A 15,176-nucleotide genomic window follows, 5' to 3' on the forward strand; every position below is an offset into this window, starting at 1 on the left:
ATTATTTCTTAACCTCTGATGCCATGTTATGTGTTACAAGCCAATCACAGCTTTACAGTGTTAATCAGGAAAATAAAGTTCCAGTGATGCAAAAAAAAAATGTAATTCTGCTTTGAAGCAGCCCTAAAGAGGACAGTTTCAGTTGATCCATTGTTGATTTAGTGATGTCATCATCCACCTCAGTTCAGTTTTCATCCAATAGTGTCTTGCAATCAATTTAATAATCTTGCCAAATATTAAGTGTCCCCATATATGCAAACCAAAAGGTGCTGTGGCAAGGAATTCAAACTCCATTGGTTAAAGAAATAGAGGAATAATCTAGGGTCAGTTGGGGGGCCAGTTCTCCTCTGGACAGGTGAACCAACATTGGTGGGGTTTAGTTCCAGGTTGCAACACAAGTCAGATTGTGGATTGGTATTATTTATTTATTTACAATATTACTGCTTTTGCTGTAGTTTGGATCAAATAAATGCAGGCTTGATGAGCAGAAGAGAATTCTTTAAAAACATTAAAAATCTTACTGTTCAAAAACGTTTGACTGTAGTGTGTGTGTGTGTGTGTGTGTGTGTGTGTGTGTGTGTGTGTGTGTGTGTATATATATACTTTCAAATATTTTTTCTTTTAATATTGTACAAATAGCATTAATTACTTGTTACTTGGAAATCTTTAATTTCCAATCAATAGACCAATCTTCCACCTTTTTTATAGCTGCCTAAAACACTGTTAAATAGATAGATAGATAGATAGATAGATAGATAGATAGATAGTACTCTTCTAGACGATGTGTGGAACGTTGTATTTCTAGCATTTCTCTTGTTATTGCCTCCTTACTATAATCATTTGTTTTATGCCTCATTTCTAAGGCGCTTTGGGTGTTGATTGGTGCAGCCAGCAACACCCCATTGACGTAATACGCACTTAATAATAGGCGCGTTTGACTTGAAGAGGCGCTGCGCAGAATGATCAGTGTATGGCATCAAAGTAACGCGAGAGCGATTCGAAAGCATAAGGATCCGTCTGCTCTCTTATCACTCTCGCGGTACTTTGATGTCATAGACTGATCATTCTGCGCAGCGCCGCTTCAAGTCGAATGATATTCACAAACGCAGGGGCGGATTCAGTTCGTAACGTCAGACGCACAGTCGCACACAGCGCGCAAGACAGAAGTGGAACAAGAATTTAACACGTGCTCTCTGTTAACAGCGTAAACTGCAGAACACAAAACTTAGACTTACTTTATATTCGCAACGCATTTAAAATCTTACGATGCCAGCCCAAATCATCAGCGGGAAAACGATCTCAGCGTAAGCTAATTTCTTTTCAAAGTTTTTGTGCATGTCACGTTAATAGAGCCTTGAAATGTATTTTTTTATTTACACGTTTCATATTCTCACGTAACGTTATTTGTGTAATTTTGAATGCGTTTTTATGCTCACAACATTTGTGATTGCTTTAAGGGTTTTTGGGCACATATTGAACTCTGAACTTTGAGACTTGGGGTTTTCATTGATCGCATTTATCGATGTTAAAGTTTAAAAGACTATTGTGTAACCGGTGCAGACGGAGGAAAAAAAAAGTATAATAGGCCTCCTTTTTTTTTTTTTTTTTGAATAGGCTAATACATTCAAGGAGACCAAACATCACATGATCTCCAACTGACCCTTATTACTTATGAAAGAATGACAGTCAGTAAATCAGCCATTTAGTTACTTGCGGTGCATTCATGAATACTTTTAAACAAAGTATCTAAAACAGGGGTCTCCAACCTTAGCTATTTCATTCGGGAGCTACTTTTTAAAAAAATAAAGTGGCTGAGAGCTACCAATGTTACACAGTACTAAAATCTCTTAAATAATGTATCAATCCAAACTCTTATACACGGCTTTGTTAAAATTTGCTGGAAATATAAAAAAGTATTGATACACTTAAATAATTTTACCAAGTTTTATGGCTAAAGGCAACAAATAAAATTAGCAGCACTATGCAATTTTTATTTGCCTAAATAGTGAAATAAAACATTTAAAAAAATCATGGCCAGATTTTAAACTAACAAAAAATATTCATAACATGTTATCTACTGACATGTACTACGTTCAAATAAAGTTTTGACCATTTTTAAAAATAAAATTATAACACATCAGCCTTTATATCTATCTATCTATCTATCTATCTATATAAGGATGAGTCAGAATGATGAATTAAATTTTATCTGCTCCATAAACAGTTCTACATAAGCTAATGTGCATTCTTAAAATCTCAACACTTCTGTTTCCATGGTAACCTCTGTAAACAAGCGCTTCTAAACACTGCTTTATTACGCATTACACAGAAGGAAGAAGGAAAGCAAATGCAATCTAAACTTTTCTGAAGACATTCAGTTTCCTATTATGCATTCACACAAATAATGAAATCATATATTTCATATAATTTCCCTCAGCAGTCTGCCTTCAGTCATTTTTTCACACAAACCGAAACTACTCCACGTGTTGCGCCTGTGTGAGACTCTTAATAGCTTTGATTAAAGCTGAACTGTATTTACTGTGCGTTTTTCAAATCGCGATAATCAAATACGGGTTTAATGATAATTAAACTATATAACAGGTTCATTAAAATAACCTCACGGCCGTTATGTCCAAATGTCTTGTCGAGCTACTTCCAATCAGGCTGCGAGCTACTGGTAGCTCGCGAGCGACGTGTTGGAGACCCCTGATCTAAAATGTTTCTTTATCTTATGGCTATTTTTTATAAAGTATGTAGTATTTCCCAGAGAGATGGACAGTCCATCACAGGCCCACAAACAAAGACATTCATATGTGGTTTGAATCATATTCAAATGACATTTCTGGAAATCCATTTCAGTCTGAACGCTCTGATCGGACTTTCTCATGCCATGTAAACATGTTGGATGTTGTTTTTTGAAAACATGCTGAATGTCTTTGCAGGAAAAAAATTGTGTTTTTTGTCAAGTGCAAGTCAAGCAGAAAATGACAATATACTGCTTGGGTATATAGCGTACCTCTTTGAGTTTTGAGACTGGCATAATCCAGTGTGATGGCAATAGTCAATTATTTACAGTATGGACAGTCAATTCCAGCCCTTCCAGTTTGATAAACAAATAATGGGATTTGATCTGACAGTTTGAACAAGGCTTAAGTGTTTTTATTTCATCTTAGCTGCAAGGGAAAGCTGTTTTTGAGCTGTAGGGGAAAAACCTGAGCACCCATGCCAACATGTGGAGAACTCCACACAGAATGCCTGATCCATGGCCCTTCTTCTTGTGAGGTGACAGTGCTACTTAGGGTGTGCTATACACAAATCCGGCGAAACACGGAAGTAAAGCAGCACCGCCATTACTGCGTGCCTTGCTGCTAAGGAAGTAGCAGAAGTAGCGTTAGTCCCGTAGGTGGCTGTAGCAGAGGATAGCTGTACTAAAAGTTATTTTTATTTAGTTTTTTTAGTACGTATGCTGTCCAGTGATGCTGGGAAGAGCGTGTTGTGTGGTTTTAACAACAGCACAAAACTACAGGCCTGGAATAAAACCGTTTGTGAAATTCACGAAACTTTGTTGCACATTGACTGCCCATGTTCACAACCATAAGGATTACACAGAGTTCTTTACTATTAGCTAGAGATGATCAGTTCACGTGCCGCTAGGGATCTGTCCCGTCACATTTACAAGCACCAAAACGGTATTTATTGTTTGAATTTCGTAATAAAATTGACAGAATCTGAGAGCTGAGATTTTTTTATTCTATCATAAGTAACCTGCTCTGTCTAGTCTGTCGGTCTCCGTGTCCTCTTTGCTTCGCGATTTTTCTGTGCGTGAGAAAATGGATGTGTAGCGTGAGAGCGTGTGAAAAGCATCAATTGTGTGTGTCTCACATTTTATTGCATTTGTATTAGTTGTATCCGTGGGTCTTAACGCAATTACAATCGGCAAGTCGGTCAGACTAAAAGGGGAAAAAAAATTATTAATTGGGTCGGTCCTAAATTGACAGGGTCAGTTTGGTTATGGCAAACAAGAATATTTTTAAGGATGGCTTAACCCTTTAAAGTCTGACAAGAAAACAAGGCACCAATGGCGTACAGTATATGCCAGTTCTGGTGTTCTCCAGCAAATTTCAATCAAGCTGCATGGTGCTGGGCTGTGAGCACAGGTTCCACTATAGCAGGGGTCTCCAACATGTCGTTTGCAAGCTACTAGTAGCGCTTTCTTTCAATTAGAGTAAGATTATATAGACTAGATAATAAAGGTTATTTTAATGATCTCATTTAGTATTCTAATTATCATTAAACCATCATTTGATCATTGCAGTTTGAAAAACCCAAGTTTATAACATGTCTGCAACAGTTGTCGTGTCGCGCCACAGTCTGTCTACACTGGACACGACAAAGCACCCCTTGCAGATCATTTGTAATTTGTGTCAGTTCATTTTAAATAGAACAAAGCATTAGTTTACTGTCTGGGATTTTTCGTGTTGTATCGCACTGTACTGCATCCAGTGTAGACAGCATCACTGATCACAATGGATTCTACTGTATTCTGTTTGCGTCGCTCTGTTCAGGTCCAGTGTAGACACGTGTAAAACAATCCCACACAGGCACAACACGCAGATTAGGTTTCGTTTTGTGTGAAAATGTGATTGAAGGCAGACTGCTGAGAGAAAAACACCCGAGGCCATGTATTTTTTTTTTTTTTTTTTACATGCTGCTTTTACGTCTGGCTTTTTGCGCGTAAGTTTAACCCATTTAAAAAAATCATAATTAAGCATAATGCTATTGTGAATTCAGAAACGCTACAATTCAATTAAATAGATATATGCATTGCAGGTTTAATATATGAGCTTTAATTATGAACATGCGTGTACTGTAGGTGACGTGTGCGTGTCAGAGTGGCTCTGTTCACAATCATAGACTGTTAAAAAAGATTGATGATGCATCTCCACTTCCTTCCACTATAGAAAAGTGAAGCCGAAGCATCTCAGTATGGCTGCTGCCATCTTGACTAAGTGACATCATTTGGAGCCGAAGTCAGCACAGTAGAGATTTTTTTGGAGCCAGACTCTGCATAGTAGTGTAGTGAGGTGGAGCCGTGGTATCAAACTCCTGGAGACCCAAACAATCATAACACAACTTTTTATAGCATCAAATTTCTAGCTAAAATCAAACTTATCACAAAAATGAACAATTGAACACGTCAGTGTGATAGCAACTACCTTAAATGACCAAAACCATATTTCGGAAAATTTAATTTATTTTGACTCAAGTCCCATTCTTTTACATGGTGAGGGTGGGGTTTATGACCTGTACTGCAGCCAGTCACCAGGAGGCGATCAAAGAGCCTGCAGCTTCACCTTTCAGGAAGTGTGAGGCACACCCGTTCACAATAAATACTGCTGCACTAGTTAGTACAGGGGCGGCGTAAGGGGTGGGCTAAGGGGGCTGGAGCCCCGAATGTTTTTATTACCACCATGCCATCAATGAGTTTTCATGCCCAATAAAGTAATTTATATTAGAATTTAATTAAATAAATAAATATCTCTAGACTCTCACGTCTACAGAGTCTTTCAATTTACGCATTGTCATTCACACCCGACAAAAACCGCCCACCGAGTCTAGTGCTTCTGACTGACATGTAAACTGGCCAACCATCGATGAACGTCTGTACAATCCAGCCAATGAAATGAGATCTTTTGGAGCCAGGCGGTTTGTTGGCGTGTAGTATTTTACTAGATCAATTTATTTGAAAATTAAAATGGATATTTCAAAATTCTTCAAAAAAAAAGTAAAACACCCCCAGCTAACACTTGAACGCCAAGATACAACAGCTTCAGGTATCTGTAACTTTTAATCATAGTATTATATTACTTTTTCGGTTTTAAATTGTGTCTGATTTAACATTACATTTTGAACATCTAACAGTTAACGGTTGCGCAGCACAGTCTTTAGGAGTCCTTAGGAGCGGTTATAATGTTTGGTTAGCACGGTCTGTGGCCGACTTTTCGTGTCATGGCAACAATTCAATAAACAAGATAATAAAAAAAGACATATTTCGCGAAGGAAATGGTTCCAAACAAAGCATGTTGTTGTGCTCTGCAGCAACACACAGCGGTGTTTACTGAATAAATGTGCTTGAGTAAATGATTCACTGACCCATTCATAAAAACAGTTGCTTACTTTTTTTTCTGAATGAATCATCTGTTTCGAACGAATCCATTGATTAAATGACTGACCGAGTCACTCATTAAGGCGGTGGCTTGCCGCCACCTAGTGGCAAAGTACCATTCTAATTTTTTTCATTTCATATTTCTGTATTCCAAATTTTATATTTGATACATTAGCCTCATAAGATTATGCAATTTGTAAGTGCTCCTTCAAAAATGTGTATAGAGCCCTGCGTTTATAATTATACTTGGCTTTAAGTGTTTGTGTGTGTATTATGTATGTGAGTGTATGTATAAAGTAAGAATAAGGTAGCCTATAAAATGTAATATGTGCAGGAAGAATGGGTGAAGTTTTTTTTGTTTTGTTATTATAGATTCTTTATTCACCTTTTTTTATCTATTCTCACAAAAATCATGCCGTTAAGTGAAGACTATTAAAACAATAATAGAGCTGAGCTTGCTATTTTACCATGTCTTAGATGAGTCAGCAAGGAAAGAAGAGGCTTTAGAAGGTGAAAGGGATGATCTAGGAACACTGCAGACAGGCCCCAAAACACGTGAAGCTTCAGCAGTATCACTTTACCCAATTTGGAACACAGCAGAGAGCTTTTTAATCAGAATTGGCTAGATGCATTTCAGTGGCTTGAGTATTCCGTATCCAGAAATTCTGCATTCTGCTATTCTTGTCGTCTCTTTGGCAAGCATCATATCTGAAACAGCAAAGACACATTAACAAGTGCAGGTTTCTCCAACTGGAAGAGGGCTTTAGAATCATTCAGAGAGCATGAACAAAGTAGCCTTCATAAGGCTTCCATGACATGCTGGAAGAGCTACAAAACAACTGAAACACATGGAGATATTACAGAACAGCTTCATAGAGCCAGTGTAGGAGAAATAACTGAGAGACGTGAATACCTCCATCGTTTGTTGCTGTGATGTCATTTCTGGGGAAGCAGGGGATTGCATTCCGTGGACATGATGAACAGAGCCAGAGTCAAAATCAGGGAAACTTCCTTGAGTGCATGAAACTTCTCACACAGTTTGACCCATTTCTACAGTAGTACAATGCTCCATCCCATGCTACCTACCTGTCTCACTCATCGCAAAATGAAATGATTGCATGTATTTCAGAAGAGGTCACAGAAAGCATCATAAAAGAAATGAGAAATTCAAAGATGTATGCTCTGATGGCAGATGAGGCAAGGGACAGGCACTCTGAACAACTGGCAGGATGTGTGCATTACGTTACGTCTGAGGGCAGAATCAAGGAAAATGTCCTTGGTTTCAGCAAACTGGTTGGTTTTGATGCACAATCCATCACTGATGCAATAGAGCAAACATTGAAATCACATAAAATTGACCATCTTCTGTGTGTTGCACAAGCATATGATGGAGCTGCAGTCATGAGTGGAGCTGTGAGGGGCGTACAGGCCCGTTTCAGAGAATGTCATCCAGAAGCAGTGTACCTTCACTGCCAAGCACATGAATTAAATCTTGTGCTGTGCCATGGATGCAAGGCAATACCAGAAGCCACCAACTTTTTTGATTTACTGTAAAGAATTTATAATTTTCAAACCATATGGACATAGTAGTTAATGTAAAATGTTAACTATTACACTAACTAATGTTAACGAACACAAATTTACTGTAAAGCATTATAACAAAAAGAAAATTCAAAGCAAATGAAAAAGGCAAATACGCAAAGTAGAGAGGTGGGCACACTTTAAGAGAAGAATAGTGTAAAAGGGTATATGGAGAAAAAATTGTGGGGAGAGAGTGGAGGGAGGAAAAATGAGAAATGAGTGGACAAGATTTATGGAGAAGAGAAAGGGAGGACATTAAAAACAAATGGAACAAAGAAGAGGAATGAAGACATTAGATTAAATGAGAAGATGACAGGTGTGGATACAAGAAGAGAAAGGAGTGGAGAGACGCAAGGAGAGCCCAAAAGGAGAGCTGTTATGATGAGAAGAAGAAAAACAATTGAGAAAAGAGGAAAGCAGGCAAGAGCAAAGTTATAGGACAAAACTTTATGAGGCAGCCACAGCAGAGGAATGATGCACAGACTTCAGTAGAGGGTAAGGTTTATCTGCTAGACTGAATAACTTGAATCTGTTTACTGTAATGCATAAACACAGAGATAAAGTCCTTTGACCGGTATATCTTTGTAGAGTAACTGCTTAATGTTTGCTTCTTATCCCTGTTCTACCAGGACGAGTGTAGCCAGTCAGGCTTGATTGGAAAAAAAAAGAAAACAGAGAGGCAGAGACAAAAAAAAGTGAGATAGAGACACAACATCAGCATATGTGTCAGGATACAAGGGATAAACTTTAAATAAAATGTTTTAATTGTTTTTTTTTTTGTATATTTTAAACAAGGTAAATCTTTCTGATTTATTAAAATAAAAAGTCACATACATGGATTTTTCTGGGCTAAGCCCTGGATCTCCACTCACCCTAGAACCGCCCCTGCTAGTTATCATGTGTTATCTTTACATGTGTGGACTTTGGAGCGTCTCAAATTCCATCTTTGCATATTGTTATGATTTTGGGTTTATTATAACATTCATTTGGGAACGCAATGTGCACCATTTTATCAGATTTGTAAGGTTAATCATTTATAAACCTTTGCAAACCCAGGAGAATACCTTTCTCAATATGCTAAGTGTTCACCGTGATTTCAAAATGAAAGCTTAAACCCTCATTCCGAGTTTACACGCTTTGATGTCCACATATTCAACTGTACATTTGTTGTGAAGAAATTGCCAAATATTAAAGTTTAGGTGAACATTTAAATTAAATGTTGTTTAATCAATATTAAACAGGAATTAGATTGCTAAGTAAACTGTTAAAACAATCGTCAGGCTGTTGGTGCCCTCTGCAGGCATTTGTTATAATGCGTAATGTACGTTAGCTCTATTGTTTATAATACAGTATGACTGGTTTTGTTCAATGAAACCATATGATTACTTGCTTTTGATACATTATTCAAACTAATTATTATTGACTCATTACTATGTGTATTTTAAGTCATTTTAAAAGATATTGCTAGCTTAGGTCTGTTTTTATTACCACAAAAAATTAAGTATAATTATCTAATTACTCGATTAAGCATCAAAATAATCAACAGATTACTTGATTGCCAAAATAAGCGTTAGTGACAGCCCTAGAGCAGATAAAATATATTTTATCATCTTGACTCATCCTTTCATATATAAAAATGATTTAAAGGCTGAAATGTGAGATTTTATTGCTTCTGTTGTCCTCATTTGTAAGTCGTTTTGGATAAAAGCATCTGCTAAACAACTAAATGTAAATTTCCCTTTTTTTTGTTGTCAAAACAGTACGTCAGTAGATAACGTTATGAATATTTATGCAAACAAAAAGTGCATAGTGCTGCTACTTTTTGTTGGTTTTCGGTATAAAACTTGATTTCAGTGTGTGTCCAGCACATTTTAACGTGTATTATACCATGTTCTATAATGTATAACAGTTTGGATTGATACAGAGATCTAGTCTGCTTTCAGTTGTAAAAAGTAGTTCTCGGATGAAAAAGGTTGGAGACCTCTGCACTATAGGATGTTGGATCCTTATGCCACCCTCGTGGAATCTGTTTCTTACAGTTTGGTCAGAAACATGCATACTAGTAGCCTGCTCAAAGTCATTTTGGAGGGCTCTGGCAATGCTCCTGCTATTCCTCCTTACAAAGGAGCGGACAAAAGTCCTGCTGTTGGGTTGTTGCCCTTCTACCACCCTGTTCAGCTCTCCGTGTTTAACAGCTCCTCTTCTGGTATCTCCCCATGTTCTTGAAACTGTGCTTTGAGACACACCAAACCTCCTTGCGATGACATGTGTATGGCCCATCCTGGAGGAACTGGACTACCTGGGCAACCTGATTGGGTTGTAGGTACAAGTAGTAAGAAGGACCCTGACAAAACATAACTAAAGACAAATAAAAGCAAGGGAAGGATATGGAGAGAGGAACTGTCTGTGGCCACCACCTGCAGTGTACCCATTGCCACTTTTATTTTCACAAAAGCATGTGAAACTGATTCAGAATTATGCTTCCTAACAGGACTGATTGGTATCCCTGAAGTTTAGTTGACTTGGTGTTATACTGTGATTAAATGCTCCTTTAATATTTTTAACAGCGTATTTTCAAAACCGACTATCAGAAGCTGTATTATATAGTTGTCTAGTCTGGCATGTCCCTATTATTAATTATATAAAATGTGTGATGTAATAGATTTGAGAGAAAGAAGCTCAACTTGATATCATAAGTACATGCATATGTAAGTCGGTATAGCCTACTTTTCTCGCACCATGAGCACAACTCATTTTGAATCCTTGTGTTTCTCCAGTCAGGTAAGAGGGAGACTGAAGGAAGAGGTGGAAGGCATGAGAATGACTCATCCCAATTTCAAACCAGGCCTTGTGGTGTTACAGGTTAGTGGTAACCTGTCTATGAATGACAGTTAATAATTTCTGAAGTACTGATGAACATGATGGTGATTGTTCTATTTTACACTTAAGCAGTTTTGCACTTGAGATGAGTAATAAAGGATTAATTGCTGTATGCAAATGGGACAGTTCATTTTATTTTCATTGCAATGTTTTGGGAACGTTATTTTATGGTTGTAAAGTATAAAACCTAAAAAGAACCTTCCAGGAATGTTTTTATTTGGTTCTCAAAAGAAGTAAAAATAAAATAAATGAAATAACCAAACAGGAACCAAATACTTAAGATATTGGAATGTACTGTGTTTGCTAGGTCAGTCTCCTTGAACTAAGAACAAGCTTGAGTACTAGTTTTGCCTCTTTATTTCATTTCTTTGTTGATGGCTATTGTCATTTCATGACAAATCAAGGCTCAACGCTAAGGATTTTTTCTACTGGCCCAGTCAAGGCCAGTGGTTAAAATTTTTACTTGCCCTGCCACAAAAAATAAAGTGGTTGCTCTTATCATTATTTTTGACCAATGTTATCTTATATTCTAATAAATAAAGCTTATATGACAGCAAAATTTTAGATACCACTTACATATTACAATTGTTAGTTCCATGTGAGCAAATGAACAGCCAGTGAATAAGAACAAATTACAAGCAATAGCACATAATAAATAAATAAAACAAAGATACAAATTAAATTATGGTTAGATTATGCAAGGCTTAGGCTTTTACGTTTGTAGTTGTTCAAAAGTATAAGGATAATCAAATGTAAAATATGTAAATGTAAAATAACATTGCTTATTCTTATATCATTGCTTATAACATGCTTATAACATTGCTTAGTGCAGATACAGGTTGTAATGTTACGTCTATGTTATGTATCTAAGATATTTGATTAATATAGGATGTGTCATAGAATGGGCTTCAGTTTATTGGCATAAAGTCACTCTTCAGCTTCTCCTCAGGCAGCTATTCCTTTTTAGATGCTTCTTTTTTAATAACATGGTTACATCGTAATCATAACCTAACAGTGTTATAATCATGTTTTCATATTTTCATAAACAGGTTTTAATGTCATTTTTATTTTAAGGCAAAATTTTCATAATAGTCATCAGATATTTGTATTACCTCCATGACGGCCATGCCAGATACACCAGCTGTCTGTGTGCGCACTGTACACACAGAACACAGCACGCAAATACTGAATTGAGTTCTTTCATGTCTTGTGCTCGAATGCTTGAAAATCATTTTAAAATGTGCAGGTATTCAGTAATGGGATATATCACAATAATGAACATGCATGATATTCTTATTGTGGGCCCTTCAAAATAACGTGAATAATTATTATATATTTTTTTTAATGCATTTTAAGAATATTTTCCTCATCAGCTGGTCACAATGCACAACACAAGTATTTCAAGTGGTGTATAAAGTACCTGAAAGCCATACTCAAGTAAAAGTACAGATATCTTACCAGAAAAAGGACTTTGGTAGAAGTTGAAGTCACCGTTTAGAATATTACTTGAATAAAAGTCTTAAAGTATGTGATATTTATTGTACTTAAGTACGGAAAGTATTTTTTTAAATCTTAAATGTACTTAAGTATTGAAAGTAAAAGTACAAGTAAATGCAAAACGGAAAAGAAGCAAATAAATATATATAAAAAATGTTCATATACAGCTTGAGTAGCAAGATTGTTTAGTTTTAACTCTTTCTTCCATTTTGTATTTTTGGGTAAGAATAAGAAGCACTTCATCCGGTACTTAGTGTCATTCATTCCAACATAAGAAATAATTTCTGGAATCTGCATCTGAAATAGGATTTAGATGTATTTACACGGTTTAATATATCTCAGAGGGGACATGGATGCATTTAAACTGCAGTTATAGATGCATAAATAGGCCTTATGTTTTTGTTTTTAACATAAAACGTTGAATATTGATATTTGAAATAATTTAAAACATGAAAAAAATAGTCGAAATCTGAAATTAAAACCGCCAGTAGGTGGCAGCAAGTGACTGTTAATGAGTGAGTCACTGCGATTCAACCGATTCATTCAAACGGCTAATAAATTCAGGATCGAAGCATTTGACTGTGTTAATGAGTGAATCGCTGAATCATTTTTATCAATCGATTCATTCAAAAAGCTGATTCATTCAATAAGTAAACACTGTGCATTGCTCAGAGAAGCAAAACAGTGCTGTGTGATCTTTGTTTGGAACTATTTTTATTGGCAGAATTAAGCAAAAACAAGCAAATGTCTAAAATTTAAGTCACTTATTGCTTTACTTGTATAAAATGATTATTAAATGGTATCATGCTGATATCTGCAGAAAAACGGTATACTCTTTGTGTGATATAGATTGTTAACTATATTAAATTATATAAATATAAAAAGCATACAGAAGCATTTTTGCCGTCTACAATTTAGAATGGTTGGGATTTCGAGTTTTAATAGACTAATAAATCAATGTGCGTGCACTGTGTGTGATTTGGTGATGTAGCCTACTTGATCATGTCAGATCGCACATCATTGAAACAACACTTAACGTTAAAATATTATCACAGATATACTGTATATCGCACACCTTAGACTCGACTTGAGTGGGAAATGAAATCATCGGCGGTTGTGTGGGCACTTGTTTGCACATGAGCAAAGGTGTTTTTAGGAGTCAAACTTGCAAGCACCAGACCACTGATTCATCAAACCTGATTTCCTGACGTCCATGTTCTTCTGACTTCTATTTTGTAATAAGTAACAAATATGCTTCGGGGAAATGTATTGGAGTAAAAATATACATTTTAATTAGTAAATGTAGTGGAGTAAAAGTAAAAGTTGGCTGAAATATAAAAACTATTACTTCTTCGTTACATTACACCACCGGTAATTGCAAAATTTGATAAGTTGTTATAATCAAAGGTTGCAACTTTAATGAACTCGAGCTAACATTAAAACCCCTTATCAGTCAACCCCCATTTTCGGCATGGAAACAGAAATGACATACCCAAAATAAAAATGTTTCTGCTCATGATTCTTTGACTAGATACATAATCAACATATGTTCACAAAGCTGACACTTCAAAGTTTACTGTTCAAGAATCAGAATTACTCAGAATTACAGAATTACTTATTATATATAAACTCAAACATAAAAACAAAAATAAAAATATTAAAAACATATTTTTTTAATGTATTAAAAAAAATGTTGATGTAGGATATGACTTTAGAAACACAATACAGCTAAAGCCACAAGTCTACTAATGCTTCATTTGAAATTTCATAATATAATCTGTAAAACTGTGAATTTTATGAAATATTTTCTAAGGCCATGTCATGTGTGTTTTTAGAGAAGGCTAATAAAATTGATTTATGGCCCTTGGTCCTTGGTCCTTGGTCCTGTAAACACTCCTGTGAGCTTTCTCTTTATGTTTGGCTCTGAATACTCCCTCATTCATGATTCTATTGTTCTTATGAAACGAGCCTTTCACACATCGGCCAGGTATGAGACATTATCCGCATTATTCTTTTATCATTATCTTTTGTTTTTATTCCGCCATTATTAGCCATTGTTCTGGTATTTCAAGGTTTACCCCAAGCCACCTCACTTCAATCACAGTATACTTTAACCCCTCTATTATTAAAAGCCTTACTAAAAAAAATACAACAAAACATTTTCTTATGACCTTACATGAATTATTGTCAAAATGCATTATGAAGAAGAACTGCATCTGCAATGTAGCTGCATTAGAGCTAACGTTAGCATCAAACTACATCTGACTATTTATGAAATTATTAGTACACTTTTACTCAAAACTTACTTTAAACCCTGATTGAGTGTTTGTAATAACTTCCTTTTGTGATCACAGGTGGAATTTGGTCGTTTACTGTTGTAGAAATATGCTATTTATAGCCTTTTACACCGCTGCACAAGTTAGCATTTCAGATGTACATTTTTCAATATTGTTATACACATGCCCCAAATCTCAAGAAAATCACATACCAGCCATTTACTATCATAATCGTGTGTTTATTATTTGGATATTTTTTGGTTGGTGAGGTTGTTTCTGTGTTTTTTTGTTGTGATATATAAGTGTGGGAGTGTGGGGGAAGCATGTGACACTGTGGTGTTGTTTTTTTGTGGGTCTATAGATTTTGAAGGTGTGGGGTGTGTATGAGTTTGTCTGAGTCACAGCACAAACACACAGGAGTGCAACTGGGAGAGCGCTGGGAGAGGCAAAATTTTTTTTTTTTTTTTTTTTTTATTTAAACCTTTATTTAACCAGGAAAGTCCCATTGAGGTTAAAAACCTCTTTTTCAAGGGAGTCCTGGCCAAGAGGCAGCAAAAAACACAGTCAATTACATTTATGAAAGTTATACAATACAAATAATTAAAAACATTTACAATTTAAACAGGTCATTTCAGGTTCTCTCAATCTGGACTTAAAAGCATTTAAGGAAATAAGTTCAGATAATTTCAAGTTTTTTTGCAAAAAGTTCCATGCAGAAGGAGCTGAGTAGACAAGCCCTTTTTCCCAGTTCTGTACGGGCAAATGGAACAATGAGC

The 15,176-nt window shown here is 36.0% G+C and overlaps 1 protein-coding gene across 1 annotated transcript in view; it reads left to right on the forward strand.

The window, feature by feature from the left end:
• The first annotated feature begins 1,092 nt into the window (after nucleotides 1-1,092).
• mthfd1b (methylenetetrahydrofolate dehydrogenase (NADP+ dependent) 1b) overlaps nucleotides 1,093-15,176 on the forward strand; it is a 50,172-nt gene continuing 36,088 nt past the window's right edge. The window contains 2 exon segments of the mRNA XM_042742836.1: nucleotides 1,093-1,304; nucleotides 10,525-10,609. Coding sequence (XP_042598770.1) covers nucleotides 1,267-1,304; nucleotides 10,525-10,609 — 123 coding nt within the window. The 5' untranslated portion in view covers nucleotides 1,093-1,266.

This window comes from Cyprinus carpio, chromosome B17 (genome assembly GCF_018340385.1).
Source record: "Cyprinus carpio isolate SPL01 chromosome B17, ASM1834038v1, whole genome shotgun sequence".
NCBI lineage: Eukaryota > Metazoa > Chordata > Actinopteri > Cypriniformes > Cyprinidae > Cyprinus > Cyprinus carpio.